The 19,887-nt window shown below is 38.3% G+C and overlaps 1 protein-coding gene across 4 annotated transcripts; it reads left to right on the top strand.

The window, feature by feature from the left end:
• The first annotated feature begins 647 nt into the window (after positions 1–647).
• On the top strand, positions 648–19,709 carry pdcd4b (programmed cell death 4b). 4 transcript variants are annotated; one of them, XM_088635834.1, is made up of 12 exons: positions 648–730; positions 1,589–1,649; positions 3,617–3,922; positions 7,377–7,471; positions 9,440–9,553; positions 10,608–10,829; positions 14,149–14,246; positions 15,392–15,506; positions 16,715–16,822; positions 17,257–17,367; positions 17,739–17,878; positions 19,082–19,709. In XM_088635834.1, the coding sequence occupies exons 2-12, from the start codon at positions 1,607–1,609 to the stop codon at positions 19,140–19,142; spliced, it is 1,413 nt and encodes a 470-aa protein (XP_088491960.1). In that variant the 5' UTR covers positions 648–730; positions 1,589–1,606; the 3' UTR covers positions 19,143–19,709. The 4 variants fall into 4 exon arrangements, with proteins under 4 accessions (XP_088491960.1, XP_088491959.1, XP_088491958.1 ...); XM_088635833.1 differs by having other exon boundaries at positions 698–785; XM_088635832.1 differs by lacking the exon at positions 648–730 and adding an exon at positions 1,367–1,435.
• Positions 19,710–19,887: the final 178 nt, after the last annotated feature.

Raw genomic sequence — 19,887 nt, 5'->3', positions numbered from 1 at the left:
ACCATCTTCCTTTTCATGCGTGCTGCTTCACATTGCTTTGAGAATTGCAAATAATGCATAATCGACAGTATGGAAGACAGGTGACGCATATACAGAAGCAGGTTTGTTAATCTAATATGCATAACCGCATCGTTCGTAAATCACATGTGTTGAATACTTTTTATCACGGAAGTATTTTACACGCTTTTGAAATAATTTGTGTTAAAGCGCCAGAAAAGAGTGCAATCATATCCAGAATTCCAATGTCAGGAATTCTGATGATTCTCCAAAACCTCATTTTATTTGTCATTGTAGTGAAAACCTGCGTTTTGAAACAGTACTTTTAGTTGTATCAGATCCAGATTTTGTAATTATTTTGTGTAGTTTTGTTTCAGAAGTAATTATCAATGCATACTTACAACCTGGTAACCCTATATAAGAAGTGTGTAGGGCTACCTCACCACAATGCAGTCGATTTGTTTTATTAACTCGCAGCGGTAGTACAGGACCGCCAACCTGTAGGTGGCAGCACATAAAAAGGTGGAATTGACTTGTTTTATTTATTTTCGTAAAGTGAGTTTTAAAAAAACATGCAGTGGTTCCGATAGGTTGTTGAAGTATTCCCCCTCCTTTCCTCTGACCAATAAAATGCAGGGGTGGAGATCATGTGACATTGTTGCTGGGCAGAGAAAACAAAAACAATCGAGACTTGGAAGTTGCTGCTGGGATTGGGTTTGAGTGAACGCAGTAGGTTAGTACAACTAGTGGATACTTTTGCGGTCATAACATTGCACTCCAGTTGTAAAGTATGATCGCTTTTGTTCAAATTTTGTAATGTACGAGATTAAGAAAACAGAAATTAGGTGTTTTCGGAAGCTCTGATTGTTGTTGGTTAAGTACTGTAGATAATAAACATAGTTAACACTAAGTTGCCATACTCGGTATATAGTACAAGACTACAGGTACTAGTAAACGAAACAAGGACGTTAAATCAGAAACATGCTCGGCTTCTTTTAGTGCTGTTGAATAATTAACTGCACCTGCTTTGCTGCATTCAAATTATGGCATCATGCTAATGTAGTGCAATTGATGCGTTAGTCTGCATTATTCTAAGCATTTACTGTAATGGGTCATTTAATGCAGTGTTTATCCACGGTAATGTATACATTTGTCATTATTTTACGTTTTGCATCAGGTACTTGTTTAATTTATCTGCTGGGTTTGCAGAGCGAAACTCGTAGAATTTTCTAGAAAGCAAGTAGCTTGCCAGTGGTACCCCACTAATGGTGGGGACCGTTTACATCATCTTTACAGCAAAATGTTTGAATGATGCCCTGGGGTATCGCCGTGGCTCAAAGGTATAGGAAACGGGGAATAGGAAATCAAGATCGTGTGTGACACAATGCTGTTCCAGCAGAGAAAGGAGGACAGAGGATCTCCGGGCATGTACGGACAAGTGTGTGACTTCAATGTCTTGCAACCTTCCTGCAGAAGTTTCGTTTAGAAAACCACGTACACGACGTGCAGGGAAAGCCGTGTCTGCAAGTGTGATAAATTTGCATTTTTTGACGAAAGGAGAATAACTTCGGCTTTTGTTTTGCTTTTGCAGCGGACCGCTTTGTGCACCATGGCGACCGAAATCGAAGCTTGGCTTACCGCTAACCACGTAGGTAAGGTGCCTCGTTTGCTACACACCCCCTACAGCCAGCTCGTTTTTTAACATTTCATGTTTTTTCTTGGATTTTGTGTTAGTTATGGACTTTCTCTTACTTTATATTATCGTGGCGCAAAATGCACGAAAGAAGTACAGGCTGTTATTTGTCGCTGAAGTTGGGGAGTCAGTTGGAAAGAGGTGGGTAACGCTGCTCTGGTGTTTAAGGAATCTGCTCTTGCATCCAGAGTGACTTGATAAAACAGCCAGCTGATGGAAAGACAAAATGCGGCTACTTCCATACGTAGCTCAGAAACGACGAAAGACTGGAGTTCAGCATGTGCCAGCTAGTATATTTTATTCATTGTAAACGGCTTGTTAGATCTTAACTTAACGAGGTAATTAAATTGTACATTCTGCTTTCAGAGTGACGATTCATTTGATAAGGTTCTGAAATTTAGTTGTAAGTTTTTACGGAGAGCACTTTTCTCTAAAGAAAAGAATGGTATATGCTCTTAGAGTTGTATTGCAATCTTGCGTTTCTTTTCATTACTTTAAAAGGGTCATATCTCTAACTTCTAGTTATTCAGATATCTGTAGTTATACCTAAAACTATAAGGAGGTTAAGTAAGTTCTGTAAGCATTAATTACCATCTATCTGTATGGTTTAATTCTGAACCACACCTTGCATTGACATGTTTAATTAAAAGTGAGGCAAGCCCTTTTGCAGACATCACAGTCTTACATATGCAATTCCTGTTCACACAAAGTCATTTGAGTTTATTATGGAGATTACTGGGGGTCTTTTCAGTTGTTCTGGAGTGTCTTTTGCTGAAGTGTGTAGTTCCATACAGCTTGATTTTGCTTAATCTCAAAGTGTTGTGTAGCAGCAGCTCCTGACTGACTGTGATGGACTTGAAAACGCATGCAGAGAAATTCATGTGCTGCTCTCGCCACTAACCAGCTGCTCATTTGTAGTACGGCATTCTAGTTTACAAATACTGTTTAAAGTTTCCACAAACGTTGTCCACATCCTGTTTACAGTCGTGTCCAATAGATAAGTCACCTTTCTCTTGTTTGCAGTAGCACAAACTGATCATCGTCAGTGTAATTGGGAGAAAGCAAATCTGAGCCATAAATCTGCTTCGTGAATCTCCTCATTTGGCCAAGCTCGTTTACCACTAAGGTCTTTTTATGTTTAGTTGAATAAATAGATGCAGTTTAAGATCAAACTTAATTCAGTGGTAGACTACCATGCATATCTTTGGCAACGGGACTTTTTTTCCCCAAATTGGTGCTGTTTAACCAGTAGGACTAGCTTTGTGCCTTGTACTGCTAGAAATGGCAAAATGTTTAGTAAGTAGTGTGACCAAATATGGTGGAATATTAATGAATTAAGTCTGATCTTAACTTCAATGGTAAAAAAAAGTGGAAAACATTGTTTCATTTTACACCTGAGCATTTGATGTTCTTGACTTGTCCTTTTATTACCTGTACTGACAGGTAAAACTTGCATTCCAGCTGGCAAGTTGTGTTTTTAATGTTTGTCCTGCGTGAAAGTACCATCTGAGTGAGGAGCAGAGCAGCTCTTGTCCAGGTGGATTTCTTCAGCACATCTTGAGAGAACTGTACTCTATACGTTCAAAGACGTGCAGTTAATAAAGATGCTTTAAGCTTCTCCTTCCCTTTTTCTTCTGTTTTAATAGATTTGGCTCATGGCTACAGTGGTTCACAGAAGGCAAATCTTTGTTTTCCTTCTGGCCAAACAGAATTATACTGGAAAGCTTATCAACTCTTAAGTTTAAATGAAGGTTTAGGCACAGGGAAGAAATCTGTGGAAGGAGTTTGAATGTCAAGAGGCCAGTTTGATTGAAACAAGACCCATGATCTGCACAGGTGGTAACAGCCAGCCTGTTTCTTTTGAGATTTCCATAGTGGGGGAAAAAAAAATGTGAGTGGGACTGACGAGTGAATTGTCTTCTACAGCAGCCGAAGCTTTGAGTGACTCCAGTCCGTCTGGTGAAGACGAGAAGGTGGAGACCACCAAGCTGGACAATGAGATGAATGGGAACTGGATCACCTCTCCCACGGTTACCATCCACGAAGCGCGGGTGAAGGCCAAGGCCAAGAGGCGGCTGAGGAAGAACTCCTCCCGAGACTCTGGCCGGGGGGACTCCCTCAGCGATAACGGGGAGAGCACCCGCAGCCCGCTGGTCACCCCTACCAGCCCCAAGAGCAAGCTGCTGGACAGAAAGTCCCGGTCTGGGAAGGGCAGGGGGCTGCCGAAGAAAGGTAGTTTTCTGCTAGTCTTGTCTGTTTTTCTGCAAGTCCTGCTTAATTCGGTAGTTTTCTCCAAGTATGTTGCATTAATTTTTAAAAAGATAAGATTATCAAGTAGCACGTAAAGAATCCCAGATGTGATGTACAGAGTAAACTCGTAAATGTCTTTTTGTTTGTATGAGTTAGAAGGATCCTCAAACAGCTAGTTTTGCTGACGCCCAGTTGATGCAATTACCTAGATGAAAATGTATTTGACTTTGGACTACCTTTTACAGATAAAATAAGTGATATCCAGTTGATGTGAAAGTAGGTGCTAATATCCAGAACCTGTTTATTTGACCTACATTGCTTTCTGTTTCACTGTAGGTGGTTGTAGTAGTGGTTGGGTCTTCTGTTCATCTGGTGTACCCGTCTGGGGTTGAGCTCATGCATACACATGCAATAGCACAGGATTTCAGTGTGTTACCAGGTAGTGCATTTTATAAGGGATCAGAGCAATTGAAAACCCCCTTTCTTGTAGTGTCAAGTGAATTTAAAAATTAAGAGTTGCATAAAGTGTTTATTCTAGTGCCGAAGTGCTTGAAAGAGTCACTGAATGAAGTGCTGCACAGATGTACACCGTTGCCCAGATGCCTGCTTATCAAGGGAATTGTGATCACTGTTTTTAAGGGGTTTACAGGAGCCACGTTTTTCTCCTGCCTGGTTTACTTACTAAGGTGTGATATACAGTAAAAGTGTTTCAGACAGGAGCACTGAATAGTTAATGTAATACTGAATACAAACACTGTGGGACCAGTGGTTACATCCTTTGTCAGTCATTAAATAGGGTGTTTCCAGTACATCTGATTTTGAGTTGGATAAGTAAAGTTGATAATTACTTCAGAATTTAATTTTCCTTTATAAAAACTTATATCGGTGACTGCACAAAACTTGCATTAAACACAAGGAAAGCAAGTGAGGCTTTGAAAACTCACTGGTGAGTCAGGCATGCCCTGATATTTAGCAGCAAAGACATAACATTTGAAAAGGTAGTGTTTCGTGCTGTGCTTTCTACATGGCCTTAATCAAACTTACATTTAACCTTTACACGGATGTGATACAAAAAAGCCTATTGCCATTTCACCTAAAGGTTACAAGACATGGTAAAATATCTTCTGAGATTAATTTGCTAGGGGATTAAGATGCATAACTGATATTCTAGTTGTAAATTTTAGCTGTTACCCATCAGTTGGAGAATCTGACAGTGATATTTTCCTTGTTGTATTTCTGTAGTAGAAAATTAAAGTTTGCTTTTTGTCATACAAAGAATTTACAGATCAAGAAGATACATTTTGTGTAGGTGCATATCTTGTATGCAGAAAAACTACATATGGTGCTTCATTGTCAGAACTCTTTATTTTTAAACCAGCCGTTTGTAAATTGGGAATAATCTTTTGACCGATGTAGCCCAGCCTCCTCTTTTAATCGCTGCTGGTGTCTCTTACGGTTTCTGTTGACCCCAATCTTGGAAGTACGTACTGAGGGGCTACGTGCTGCACGATGATGACTTTGAGCCCCGTTATGAATGAGATAAAGGTGGACTTTCCTGTTAATCCCTCAGAGTACATTAGTCTAAGTCCCACATGAGTTATGATAAGATGGAACAATATGCCTTCTTTGGCAGACTTCCAGGGCAATATTGTTTTTCCAGGTCAGGATCAATTGTCAGAAAGTGCTCATGGTGCCACTGAGCAATTTACTCGACTAGCTAGAACTATTTTGCTCTCCTCTCATGTAGGACACCAGCCATTGTACTTACTATAAAAGAACAAATCCTAATTATGTCAGAATAGCTCATTTTAACACCAAGTAGTGTTTAGTTTGTGCTCTGCAAAGTAGTCCATTGAATTACTTTACTAATATGAAATTTTAGGTATGGAGATGATGGAGATGGTACCTTTATTAGGTATAATTGACTTGTACTTTAATATTTAGTTTTTTCTTGATAAGAAAAAAAGAGCTGAGATATACCATCACCACTTAAATAATCACATATTTACAATGTACAATGTCTGTTGGAGCCATTGCAGAACTAAAACCTGGTAAACAAGTCTGGTTGATGCTGCAGTGGTATGTTTTAGTTGACTGGCAATTCTCATGACAATGACACTATTCTCATTTATTGTATTTTATTGATTCTAAGTCATTTTTTTACCTACATCTGCAAACTGGCAAAGCTGTCTTTTACTAAATATTTGCACCTGCTTAAGATGACTAACCCGGAGGTTTGTGTGCCTGGAAATGATTGAGCTCATTTATAAAAGCAGCAAATGGAACACAAAGATCGATTTAAGCTAGGAACTGAGATCAGATTTTCTTTTTGGGTGTGTTTTTTAGCCGTTTTCTTTAGTTTCCAGGGTTAAACAGATGGTCTGCAGCCCAATAGCTTACAAGGACAAATACAAAAAAAAGTGCTCCGTCGGAGACATTGGAAATGAGTGAGTGTGCATTTGGTCTTGGAAACCAATAGTAAAGAGGTGAACCTGCATGTGTGCCTGCTCTTGCTACCCTTATATTCTGAGCAGGTTCAGCAGCAATGCGAATAATGAGAAAAATGTTGTTGTTTTTTTAGTGCAGTTAAGTCTTTATTTAACTCTTACACCTCGGTCATAACCTGCTCACAATTCAGTGAGACTTCGATGCAGCACTGCAGACCGCTTGGGGTTCATAGCTTGGAATGCTGTACCTTTCAGCATTATACTTCACTTGTATTGCTCAGATAAATATTCTGCTGCCTCAGTGAGTTCTTTCCATATTGTCATCGTCAATGAGGGTTTCTTCTTCACTGATTTTGTCCGTTTAAAAAAAGGATTACAACCTTAAAGGAACAGAAGGGGCTCCCTGGGGCAAAATCCTCAAAACTTTTATGCTGTAAAGCTGGCTGATATTATGCCATTGTAGTATCCATCCATCCATTTTCTGTTTTATCCAATTCAGGGTCATGGTCAGCCAGAGCCTATCTCAGCAAGCCATGGCCACAAAGTGGGGTACACCCTAGCCGGGACGCCAGTCCATCGCAAGGCAGACACAGACACCCACACACTCGCGCCAGGGCAGTTTTACCAGAAGCCAGTTAACCTACCAGTATTTTTATTTTTTTAACTGTGGGAGGAAACTGGAGAACCTGGAGGAAACCCACGCGAACATGGGGAGAACACACAAGCTCCACACACAGGCACCTCAGAGCTCCAGGGTTGAAAGCATTTAGTTTGTGATGTAGGATCAAGTGAAGCTGAAGCCCGAAAATTCAGCCAGATCACATACATACAATAACAGCGGTGCAGTTCAGTAGACAGGTTTCTACTGTTTATTATATTTACAGTTCTGTACTATTGATCCCCGCAGTACACAAAAAAGCACCACTTGGGGATAATGATTATTTTGGATCTTGTTCCTGAGGAGTATGTTTTTTACTCTCCACTTGTAGGTGGCGCTGGAGGTAAAGGAGTTTGGGGCCCTCCTGGCGAGGTGTATGACCTTGAAGAAATCGATGTCCGAGACCCCAATTATGATGAAGATCAGGTAATGATGGCTGAATTTCTTGCACTCCTGTCCAGGGTGTGAATTCTTACCTGCCCAACTTAAACTTTGCCATTAAATTTGGAGGACAATTCAAATTTAAGTCAGTTATGCATAAATTATTTTAATTTATCTACATATAATAGCATCTCATAAGTTCGTAAACCTCTTTACTTCAAACATGGTAACTAAATGGGAATAAATGTGAACTCATCACTCTTTTGGAGTTTTTGGAGTAAAATATTGAACAGTTTAACATGGACCAGTAGAAAGTGCAGAAGAGAATGGAGAGGCACAGTCGTTTTATGTGCATTAGTGTATGTAACGAAAAAGAAGCATTATACCTATATTAGCCCACTGCTTCTAAATAGCTCTGCATATCAAAATATATTTCCTCTTGAATGTGTTCACTGTGACTAATTTAACTAGAGATCATTTCTAGGATCTACAGATGACTCTTTTTGGTACATGAGTACTCCTTATTTTTGTGGAGCTTATCTAGACTTGGTTTTGCTTCTCTTGGTGTTTATAGAATTGGTTTCTTTAACATTCTGTCATAATACTCTTAACATGCTTGCAGTTACTGAGTGATACTGTGGAAACAATAGCTGTGCAAGTTTGTTAAATACCATCAGATATATAACACATGTTTTGAGTAACACACTACTTTAAAAAATCCAGAAAGGTACTGTATGAATTGTGGGAAGATTTTCAAGTAATTGTGGCCGTGTTGCAAGATGTGGATAATTGTGGAAAAGCAGTACTGAACCTTTTTTAATAGTGATATGGAAAAGCCAGAGTATCAATCAAGTATCAATTTAAAAAACTGGAATAATGTAAACATAAAAATATTATGTGATGCTTTAGCTATGTCTTTTATTTTCCTACTAGCCCTGTCTGTACTTTGTTTGGCATAATTACAGTGAAGAAAATTTAAGTTAACGCCAACACTTGACTTTCATGGTCCTGTGATATTGTAGGTTGTACAAAACAAGGCCCGTACTGTTAGCATAAAATGTCTTGGGTCACTGCTCTGCAAGATATAAAGCACTGATATTCTTTGCTGTTTTAGGTATTGTACTGTGTATAAGCAACCCTTTGTGTCCTAGCTTACAGTATGTATCACAAGATCAGATGAGTTTGTTCAAGTTTGAATCAGTCCCATTAAACAAATACTGCCAAAGCTACTACAGTTCAGGAGGAAAGTACTAATGGTGTGTGTGTGGGATGGGGGAGAGTGTTGCAAAATTGTAGACCGCATAAATTAAGCTAGACCTAATTAAAATCCAAATTTATGAAAGTAATATTGTGTGAATAATTCCCCTAATTCCTGCAGCATTGTGAATGAAAGTAGAGCCTTGTTAATGGAACATGTAGCCTTACAGTACATTACCCTTGATTGTTCAACAGCAACAAGTACCTTCTCCATGGTTGATTGTGTATTTTCTATGACACCCTGGGAAATCTGGTTAATATACTATTTTTGCTTTTCTTGGACTGGATAATGTGGTAGCTAAGCACAGGGAAATAAATCTGGGTTAGACTGCACTGTGGTAAAACTGAATTGCACAAATCCACACTTACTGTCATACTTGGAGCATTTTTGAACAGCCAAATATAGCTTTTAATGAAATGTTCCAAATAGTCAAGTTTGTACAACAGTTTTGGTTTGTATGTGCTGTATAAGTAAGTTCTCATTCCTTACACAGTTGTGTAAAAATTGTTTTGATCAACTTTTTGGTGGCTTTAAGTGGTAAAACTGCCAGTTCTTTTCTTCTTGTATTACTTGGGTATAGAGTTTTTATGCTGTTATCAGATTAAACTTTGACCTTTGTCCTTATTACCACAGGATACTGATTTAGGGATCACTTTCAGAAGTAAAGCTCCTTCAGTTCAGTGTAATTGAGGTGTTGCAGTATAAAGAGGTTACAATATCCAGACAAATTTTCATTGATGTAACTGGTTTCACAGGAGAACTGTGTCTACGAAACTGTGGTCCTTCCACTGGATGAGGGGGCCTTTGAGAAGACTGTGACACCGATTGTGCAGGAGTACTTTGAGCATGGGGATACTAATGAAGTTGTAGTAAGTTATTGCTCTGCATCTTATTGTGAAAACTTTCACTTGACTGCAGTCTTGCCTTGCTTGAGCTTTGAGATAATGCAACCATTTGCAGAACCGAGCTTGTATTCAGTTCGTTTTTTTATAAGCCTTTAAAGTGCAGAGGTTATCCATTACATGCTGCAGTCCCTATACATGCAAATTAAGGAAGGTTTACAACCATTAATCTTCAGTGACGAATGTCTTTGGAACATGTCTAAACTATTTTTTTAGAATTCAGCATAATGGCCTTATGTGGCTCTATTTATTTTTAAGCCTTTAAATGTTTTTGTAAACATAATAATAAGAATGCAGGTTTAGGAGAAAAGTATGTGTTTTTGCTATGGAGTATTGCCAGGAGAACAGTATATATATTTTTTAAATTAAGGATTAAAATGGGCTTCGGAAGGATTTTTACTTCCCTCTGTGGGCTCTTAACCAAGGTTCAGTTTAAACAGATTCTTTGAAACTGTGATTAAGTGCCTTAGTAATTTTTCTCTTTTTAAATGAATGTTTCTCATCTAAACAAGAGTCTTTGAAGTATAAATAGGGAAAGTCTGTAATTATGATAGGAACACCAACGACGACGATAATGGTGTTGCAAACAGCTGAGTGGATTAAAAAGCAGTGAACCAAAAACTGGTATCTAGCAGAAGATCCTGTGATTTCTAAATGCAGAAGTGTATGCAAAATTCAAATCTTTCAAGAGCTTATTTTTGTGCACTCTTAATTGGAGCTTTTACTTTCAATCTGCATTTTATACGCGTCCTCACCATGTTACAGAAAACAAAATTATTGGGAGTAGCACAAAAGATATGCTCATGATGAGGAATACCACCACCTGATAATTCTGTCATATTCTACAATGGGGACTTCCTTGCAGAGCAAAAGACACAATCATGTGAAAGGAAGTCCCTACACAGGTGCAAGTGCTTATGTGCAAAGGTATTTAAAAACCTATTAGAGAGAATTCTTTCAAAGAAGAAATGGTGTTTTAGCTACTGCTGCACACAGTCTGATGTACTTGTCCTTGCTGCAGGAGCTGCTGAGTGAGTTGAATTTGGGAGAGATGAAGAGTGGTGTGCCATTGCTGGCAGTGTCCCTGGCCTTAGAGGCCAAAGCCAGCCACAGAGAGCTGACCTCCCAGCTGCTGACTGACCTGTGTGGGAAGGTGCTCAGCCCTGATGATGTGGAGAAATCATTTGACAGGTTGCTGAAGGAGCTGCCGGACCTAGTCTTGGACACGCCTGGGGCTCCACAGGTATGGGACACCCCACTAACAAACAGTTTCTTTTCTGCTGTTTGTATTGATTTCCCTTGGGGGATGCAGGGGGGTTCCACATCTTTTTCTTCCACTGTGCGTTTTGCTCTGGGTTTCCTGTGATTAAGGATAGAGAAGCTGAAGTGACATTTTTATGGACGTGAGGAATTAACTTCTAATATGGTAAAAAAAAAAAGTGATCTGGAACATCAAAAAGCAGGAGTTTTCTTTGTGTAAGTAGACGGTGAATCTCTTTTTTTTAACTAGACATTTTTTTGGGGGGGTTAGGCATTTTTGAGATGGCAGAAGACAAAAGTCTGCCTTGTGCACTGATGTCCACATACTTGTAATCTACAGTTGTTTCTGTCAATGTAGCGGTTTGTCATTTGCTTTGTCTGTGACAGCCCTCAGTTATAAAACTGAACAATATATAGGATTGGTAGTTTTCAATGTTTGTTTGAAAGTAACACCTGTTTACATGAGAAATACTGCCTTTTAAGGAAATCAGAGGTATACAACCTTTCTTTTCAATAAGCCACTGAAATTTGTCAGTTTGTCAGTCCATTTAAAATACCATGGATCTTATATGCTGAAGTAGTCAACATATCTCTTATACAGGACAAGGACACACTGGGGACTAAATGTGTTGTTAGAGGAATGAAATGGTAGATGAACAAGTGATCAGTGTCGTCCATCAGCTGTATTCAAATTAACAATAAGGAAAATGATCAGCAGTTCAGGGCAGCACTGTGGCACTGTGGATAGCATTACTGCCAGCAGAGCTGGGATCCTGGGTTCAATCCCTGGAGTGCCATCTCTGTGGACATGTTCTCCCCATGTTTGCGTGGGTTTTTTCTGGGTGCTCCAGTTTCCTCCCACAGTCCTAAGGCGTACTTGTAGGTTAGTCTGTATGTGTCTGTGTCTGCTCTGTGAAAGTCTGGTGTCCTGACCAGGTAGTATCCTGCCTTGATCCTGTTGCTTGCCAGGATAAGCTTCTGCTCCAGCTCTCCTGTGACCCTGTATTGGGTCAGAAAATAGATTGATAAATGGAATTGGCGGTTTGGTCTGGAAATGGACTTAAGAGGAACCAAGCTTTTTTCACGATTATCAAATTGTTTTTTCTCAAACTGAATTGGCTCAAAATTAAAGTGTTGTGATGAAAAAGAAACGCAGGAAACTTCAAGCCCAAACAATATACATAAATTCCAGTTCTTCTCTTCAGAAGGCTTTGTTGAGTGAATGTAAATGCACAATTTACCTTTTAAGTGGACTTACCCCCAGGACTTTTTCTAGAAGTGGACAGTAGTTCATTCCATGTCCCCTTCTTGCTGCTTGAAAACCTGGCTTTTTATTGGTTAACCAGCACTGCAAATACACCTGCCTCGGATTCCACTGTGGAACTGTTTTTCCTGGACTTTATTACACAATGGGTCTCCAGCTGACTGTTCGGCAAAAAGAGCCCGTCACAAGCTTTTCACGTTGTCTCCCAATTTTCCCAGGTTTTGGCTCAACTATTATATTTTCAAGAATTTTAATTTTAAAGTTCTTGAATTACAATTTTACTGTTTAAAAATAACAGTAATTTTAATTTTGGAGCACATTTCTGGAAGCTGAAGAATGAAGAAGAAAGGAATGGAATACAGCCTTAATAAAGCCTGCATAATAACTGGTGTAGGAAGAGTATTTGCGATAGTAAAATTTTAGATTGTATCTCCCCTCCTCCGGTCTCGGCAGACCACATCAGCTGAGGGCGAATTCTGAACAGGATGCTCTGTGGTATGCGCTTACACTGCGCACATTTGATGTTGCTATGCTACAGCTTGGTGAGAGATGAATTTCAGCTTTTTCCTTTCACCCGCGGAGACATGAGATCTCTTGCTATTGTTTCTGCATGAGCCAACTGCTAGCTCAGCTTAGGAAGTGTTTAAAGGTCCCCCTCCCTACCCTCTGTCTCTCATTCGAAAAAACACTGCAAGCTTAGTTCTGCTTAGGTTAAGAGGAGTTCACTACTTTTACAGGCTCTGCACAGAAACAATGGCTGTTGACTACATGTATTGTTCCTGTCAAAATGACTAGACCAGTCTATTCTGATCTCTGAGTCGGGGGTATGAGCATTGCACAATGTAAACAAACTTGTGGGCAGTGCTTTTAGTGCCACAAAACCTAAAAACAACTCATTTTGTATATATACTTCATATGCATTGCTAGTAGCATTCCAGAGTGATGCATTGTTATCGAATTAAAAATGACCTTGGCTCAAAATCTTTTAACAAGTTGCTGCATTTACACTGCACATGCTTACTGTTCAGTCAGCCCTTTTCAGTGTTAGGATTACATTTGTTATAGTGATCACAAAATCTGTGAATTTTTCATTTCAGCTTGCATGAAAATAGCCGTGATCTGTACGATTCAACATTCAATATGTTGTGGATGTTTGAATTTTATTAAGAAGGTACAATAGTCAAACAATGAAGCAAACTTAAGCAATGCTCACTGGCCTGCACTTTGTTTACAGACACAACTTAGCAGGTAAGAGATGAAAATCTGAGAGACAAATTCTAGGAAGAAGTCTGAAAAGCATTAATGTTTGGAGATGATGAGCACAAAAATGCAAACCCTCCAAATCTGTCCATGTGGTCCTTAAGTACAAAACCATGAGCACAGTCTTGAGCTGTGGGCAGAGAGTTGCATTGGAACCTGACGGCACCCAGGAGTACAAACAGCCCTGCTGGAACTGACTTGACCACCTGCTCTTGCCAATTTGAGCACAGAAAATACTGTGGTTAACAGTGGAGAAGCTTAAGAATTGAGGAAAGAGAAATTATTTCTATCTCTGGCAGAAGGTCCCATGGGATGCTTAGCAGTTTTAGTCAACAGTGTGGACATCAAACATTCCTTTTCATCATATAGAGCATTGTGCTTGAGGATAACATAAGCCACATGACAAATTACGGTGACCCTCTATTGATTAATAATACCAAAATTGCACCTGTCTGTACAGGGCCCTGGGTAAGAGGCAGCTGATAGATATTGTTGTACATTACAGTGTAATCTTTTGTTAAATCTTCAGTTTTTGTTGCATTTGTACAATGGTTGTGGTGTAAATTTTGCCTTGACAAATAGATAGATAATACTTTATTAATCCCATAGGGAAATAAAAGTCTATCCATCATTTTCTAAGTTCTAATGCCCTGATGTACAACAAAAGAAAGATACTGCTGCTAAATGTACAGGTTAAAGATGTTTTAATTCCTGATGTATCATCTGCTTTGGTGACCTCATCTTTATAATTGCAATTGCTTTTGTATGTTTTCTGTAGCTTGTTGGCCAGTTCATTGCACGAGCTGTTGGGGATCAAATCCTGTCCAGAAATTACATTGAGAGCTACAAAGGCAAAGTGGACTGTGAACATGCCAGGTACTAAGAGCATCTTCTGAAATAATCTTTTCAAGATTTTATTCTTGTTCTCCCAGGAAACAGTTCTTTAGCTTTAGTACCTGATGAGAAAAGGCAGAAATCATTGTTGTACTTAGGCATTAAAGAAATTCAGTCTGCTGTTTTTCTTCTTTTTCCAAAGTTTATTGACAGGATAAAATCCTTTGCATTATCTCGTTTGCAAGAGGGTCCTGTTAGAATACTTACATAAAAATAGACAAAATACAACACATACCACACAAAAAAAGTAAACATACAGACTATATACCTGCCATGAAAGGAGAATAGAATAAATAAAATCTGAAGTATAATTATTTCATTTACAAGAACATACTGTTTTTAAATGTAAAATCAGTTTTTAACATACTGTGATCTTAGTTCAGAGGATTGGTTGTTCCAATCCATCAGAGGCTTATAGTCCAAAGCCTTACTTTCAAACTAATGGTATACATTGGGAACTTTAAAATATCACCTCAGATTGTCTTAAAGTATAACCTGTGTTTTGTACTGAGAGAAGTTTAAAATAAGTAGGACCATTTAGTTGAATACATTTAAAAAGACATCGATATCATTGCAACTGGCTGTTACCTTTTAGAAAGCAACAACCATTGAAGTTTTTTATACATTAGGCAATGCTGAGTTCTATAAGGACATCCAAGAATAAATCAACATTGCGCTCGATCACATCCAGCTGAGTCTTGGATGGTCATCATAGGATAAGACCGCAATAACTGGGTTACATGTATCTTTATAATCTTCATTGTAAAATGCTCTTTAGTGTAGAGTATCCCAAGCTTATAAAAGCTGTTTTCAAAATGCATATCCTGTTTTACATGTTTCACAGGTGTAGGTGTAGAGATTATGTATCCTAATGTACAGGAATGTAGATGGGTGATGCTGGCCTTAAAACTGGAATACCATTGCTTAAGTGTTGCTTGGTGTTGTCATAGCCTCTTTTCTCAGAACAAATCTGCAAGTTCAGGCCTTGCAACATAATTCACCTCATCTGTGTGGATGTGTTGGCTCGGTTTCTTTAGAAACAGTTTGTGTACATTGATATGGGGAGTTGGTAAGATCCCCCATTATAGATGTGGTGTGTTAAAGGTTTAAGATGCTTGTATTTACAGAGCAGCCCTGGACCGAGCAGCAGTGCTGTTAAAAATGAGCAAGGGAGGTCTACACATAGAGAATGTGTGGGGAACAGGAGGAGGCCAGAGGCCTGTCAAACAGCTCATAAAAGAGGTGAGAAACCTGAATGGTAAATTCGTAATGATATTTATGCAGATAAGGACTGTCTGGCTTTTTCTGACAATTTTTTGAGGGACATTCCATTTTCTAAAAAGAATGCAGATTTGGTGCAATATTGATGGAACCTTTGAAGCACAGCATGCGTTCTTCCCTCTAACAAATTAGTTCATGCTAACTAATTTGAATATTATAGAGGATGTACTAGCACTGAGATTAGAGATGTATTGTCATGGTAAATCAAGTCAATTTATGATAAAAATTAGTGCTCAAGTTTGCATTTGCAAAGTGAAGTTTATAATAGTTCAATTTATAAACGCTGTTCAAGGTGGAAAATTAGAGCAATACTCACACATTAAAAACCTAGTTTTTTAGTGAGATTTTAAAAGGTTGTCAGTCACAGAATTTCTAATGGTTTGGCCAGTGAGTTTCACAGTAGAGGTGTTGAATGCATAGAGCCTTTTTGAATCCGTAGATCTCGATTTAACAGCTGGACTGTACTCGTGTAGTGAATTAGTTAACTTGAAGATAAACTATTCGGTGCCTCAGGTAAGTAGAAGAATCTTTAATTGTACTGAATTTGATGGTGCCAATGTAGTTTACAAAGAGGGGATTTATGCAATGATGCAGGATACTTTTATCCTTTATGGTAGCACACAAGCTGCAGTATGGATATATACAGATGTGAATGTATATACTGTATATAGAGGTGTTTGTGTGGGTTGGAGGCACGTACTATAAATTTGCTGGTTAGAACCACTACTACAGTACATTGACAGAAATAACTGAAAGCTGGCTTGCTATTAGGATTGCAATCTAATGTTACTAGCGCATTTTTGTCCATAAATCCACTATTTCTAACTGCTGGGAAGCACTTTTTGATCTCCAGATGCAGAAAGCAGTGATTCATCTAGAAGGGATTCACTTAGACATAACAGCTAGATACACTTAGGCAATTGATCTTCATGGAAGAGCTGTAAAGGTGATTACAAGATTATTAGGTGCTGGCTATATCTGATACAGGTTCTGGCTCTCATTCCATGGTGGTAGAGCATGGAGAAACCGTAATCGGATCATCAACTTGCAGTTGTCACTGTGGGGGAGGCTATCACCTTATTACACTGATTTACTAGTGTTCAGTTATTTGGTTCTGTGGGTTAATATAGAGGCTCCCCTACATTACAGTGTTACTCCTCTTCTTCCAGGTTAACTTGCTTCTGAAGGAGTACCTGCTGTCAGGAGAAGTAATGGAAGCAGAACGGTGTCTCAGGGAACTAGAAGTGCCTCATTTTTACCATGAATTTGTCTATGAAGTAAGGCCACATTTGTTTTTTGAAACCCACTAATTATAACTATTTGTCCTTCTCTGTAGCATACAGTATTGTGAAAAGTGGTTACCCTATTGAGATTGCATCACCTACATCCCTACACCTTTAAGTCTCTCCCTCTGAATCCAAAAGATTGCAAGGAAAATGATTGCGCTTGTGCTTTTTTCAGTAATTGCCTGCATATTTTTCTTGAAAAAAAAGAGAATTTGTAAGTAACCGTCCCTTGTCAGAAATTAGCTTTTTAGTGGCTTATTCCAAGTACTTACTTAAGTTTAAATTAAAAAAGGGGTTATTTTTAGATCACATCACCACTGGCTGCCAAACTCTAAAAAAAAATATTATTTCTTGCCTTTTTCACTTGAATAAAATTATAAATTCATCATTATTGCACAATATATTGACTTCTTGTCTTCTTGTAGGCTATAGTCATGGTCTTGGAATCTAAAGGAGAGACAACCCTCAAAATGATTTTACAGCTACTCAAGTTTCTGTGGGAATCCTCTGTCATCACTGTAGACCAGATGAGTAGGGTGAGGACGCCATCTAGTGTTATAAAGCAATATTACATCTGACTTTTTTCCCCATCTAATATCCAAAAGTATTTATGATTTTGAAAATCTGAAGCACCTTTTGTTTTGTTTTTAATTGATGGTTAAAGCTTTGCGTAGCAGTTGCACATAAATATATATTATGGTAATATAAAATCCCAGAGCTGGTAAGAAACTTTTTTCAGGTGGGGATTTGAAACAAAACAAAAACCGATATTCTAAGAAATAGGAACTACGGAAAATTGTGATCTTTACAACTATAGTATTGCAACCTTATTCATTACAGTTCATTTTTAAAATAATTTTAGTGAAATTCACTGATGGTTAATGTCCCTTAAAAAAATCTTTTCCAGGGATTTCAACGGATTTATGCAGAAATCCCAGAAATTAACATTGATGTTCCATGTGCTTATTTGGTGCTGGAGCAATTTGTGGAGCAGAGTTTCAGTGCTGGCATTATTGGCAAAAGGCTGAGAGACCTTTGTCCTTGCAGGTGAGTGGTGGTCTGCTGTCAAACATGATATACAAAACTTGACATGGAGCAGTTTCTGTAAGAGACTGTTTGTGCCCGGTGTGGTTTTTCAATATAAATAGCAGTAGATTTGAGAAGGTACATGCCCAGTTTTGGTCACTTAAAACAAGTGTCACTTTAAACTTGCACCTGTTTTTAAACAAACCGATGTGCGGGACTGATCAACAGTACCGTAAACGTTTGGTTGAAGTCATTGCTGCTCAAGGGGGTCACACCAGTTACTGAAAGCATGGGTTCATATACTTTTTCCGACAAAGACATTTAATTTTGGAACATTCTGATAACTAAATGAATGATAACGTATATCCCTTTGTGTGTTATTTGTTTTATTGGGTTCTCTTTTATCTATTTTTATGACTTAGATGAAGATCTGATCACATTTTATGTCAAATGTATGCAGAAATTCAGAAACTTCTCAAGGGTTCACAAACTTTCTAGCACAAGTTTAAGTTGTGATTTGGCTGACAGCAAATGATTCATGTGTGACTGCAAACGAAAACGTTTATTCCAATATGCATGATGTTTGGACTTTTGTTTTTTTCTTACCTGCAATTTGTTTTACTGAATTCCATCATCAAGCAGATTAATAGTTTTCACACAAGCTAGTCTGTTTACAGGATCCTGATTTAGATTTAACTGAACATGCCTTTCAACAAGAAGGCATATTTTTTTCGGCTTCCTTTGAGTCAACATCTATATTTTAAATTTCTGTATCTGATTCTTTGAACAGTTTAAAATTTAATGTGTAGTTCTAATTGTATGTTAATTGTAATTCTTTAGGCCAACCACTCTTACTTTGAGTATGTTGTATTAATAGCAACAGAAATAGTTTGGAAAGGCTTGTTTAGCACAGGGGTGTTTTCTTATTTTTTTTGCATTATGATGGCTATTTCTTTTGGGAATATTATTTTGGGGAATACTAGCAAATACTAACACTAGGGGATGCTAGCAAAATTACTGTTCTCTTTGTGCTTTGATGGAGTATACTAAAATGAAGCCTGTTCATCCTTATCTCTCTGATTCTAAATTAAAATGCTTGTTTTAGTGTTTTTTCCCTATTTGGAGGTTTCTGGAGTTGCAGGGAGAAGTGTTTTTTTTCTCATTAAAAACTTTTAAGGTCTTTCCATGTAATAACTGCACTTATTTACTAATTGTTTTTTAAAGGGGACGGAAAAGATTTGTAAGCGAAGGAGATGGAGGACGCCTTAAACTTGAAAGCTGCTGAAGGGAAACCATGGAAAGCTCTTTGTACCAGTTGTACTCGGAATCAAGGAGATGTTTTTACACTTCATATTCTTCTTGTAACGGTTTAGGTACAACTACTTTCCTGTATAGAATGTTTTTTTTTTTGGAGGGGAGATAAAAAAGGCACTTATGTTGGATAAAATGCAGGACTTGGAAAGGACATCCTTTGGGATATTCTGAATTTAGCTCACTCTGAAAGTGCCAGATCTTCAATTACCTAGTCATTCCATGTTTTGCAATTTCACTGCCACTCCTTTTTCCTGACAGCAGTTTGTCTGAAGCTTTATACTGGGGATACGGTACAAGTGCCCCCTCTGTTGGCTGCTATTGTTCATATACTGTGCTTATTTTTTTTTCTCTTCAAAGATTTAAGAGAAGTTCAATTTGAAATGGAACAAAGAAATTCTAAAGCATTTAAGGAACATTTCACAAAATGGTGTCTGGAACATCTATTTTTGTATTTTGGAACACTGGAAAGTGGAATGTACCTAGGGTCTCGCTCAGTGTTAATGTCGAAAATAAAAATCAGAAATACTGAAAAGCATAATTTCCTGGTAGTGTTTTCTTTTATTTCAGTTTTTACATGAATACTTAACATTTATGGGGTTTAAGGTTAACATCAATTTCAAATAAAAAAAATTGAATTATACAATCATTGGTCCTGGTAAGAGTTGAGGCAGGACTTCACCCTGGGCCTACACCTGCCCATCATAAGGCACACAGGG

This window comes from Lepisosteus platostomus, chromosome 6 (assembly GCF_059453375.1).
Source record: "Lepisosteus platostomus isolate fLepPlt1 chromosome 6, fLepPlt1.hap1, whole genome shotgun sequence".
In the NCBI taxonomy this organism is placed as follows: domain Eukaryota; kingdom Metazoa; phylum Chordata; class Actinopteri; order Semionotiformes; family Lepisosteidae; genus Lepisosteus; species Lepisosteus platostomus.
Note: the sequence above shows the minus strand (reverse complement) of the source record. Positions and strands in the feature narration are given on the sequence as shown.

What these genes read in the sequence shown, in the direction of transcription:
- pdcd4b (XM_088635832.1), top strand. Translation starts at nt 1,382, where the DNA reads ATGCTGTTCCAGCAGAGAAAGGAGGACAGAGGATCTCCGGGCATGTAC. An exon ending in GCTTACCGCTAACCACGTAG is followed by an intron (nt 1,650 to 3,616) that starts GTAAGGTGCCTC and finishes TGTCTTCTACAG; the next exon opens with CAGCCGAAGCTTTGAGTGAC. An exon ending in TCAAACAGCTCATAAAAGAG is followed by an intron (nt 15,507 to 16,714) that starts GTGAGAAACCTG and finishes CTCTTCTTCCAG; the next exon opens with GTTAACTTGCTTCTGAAGGA.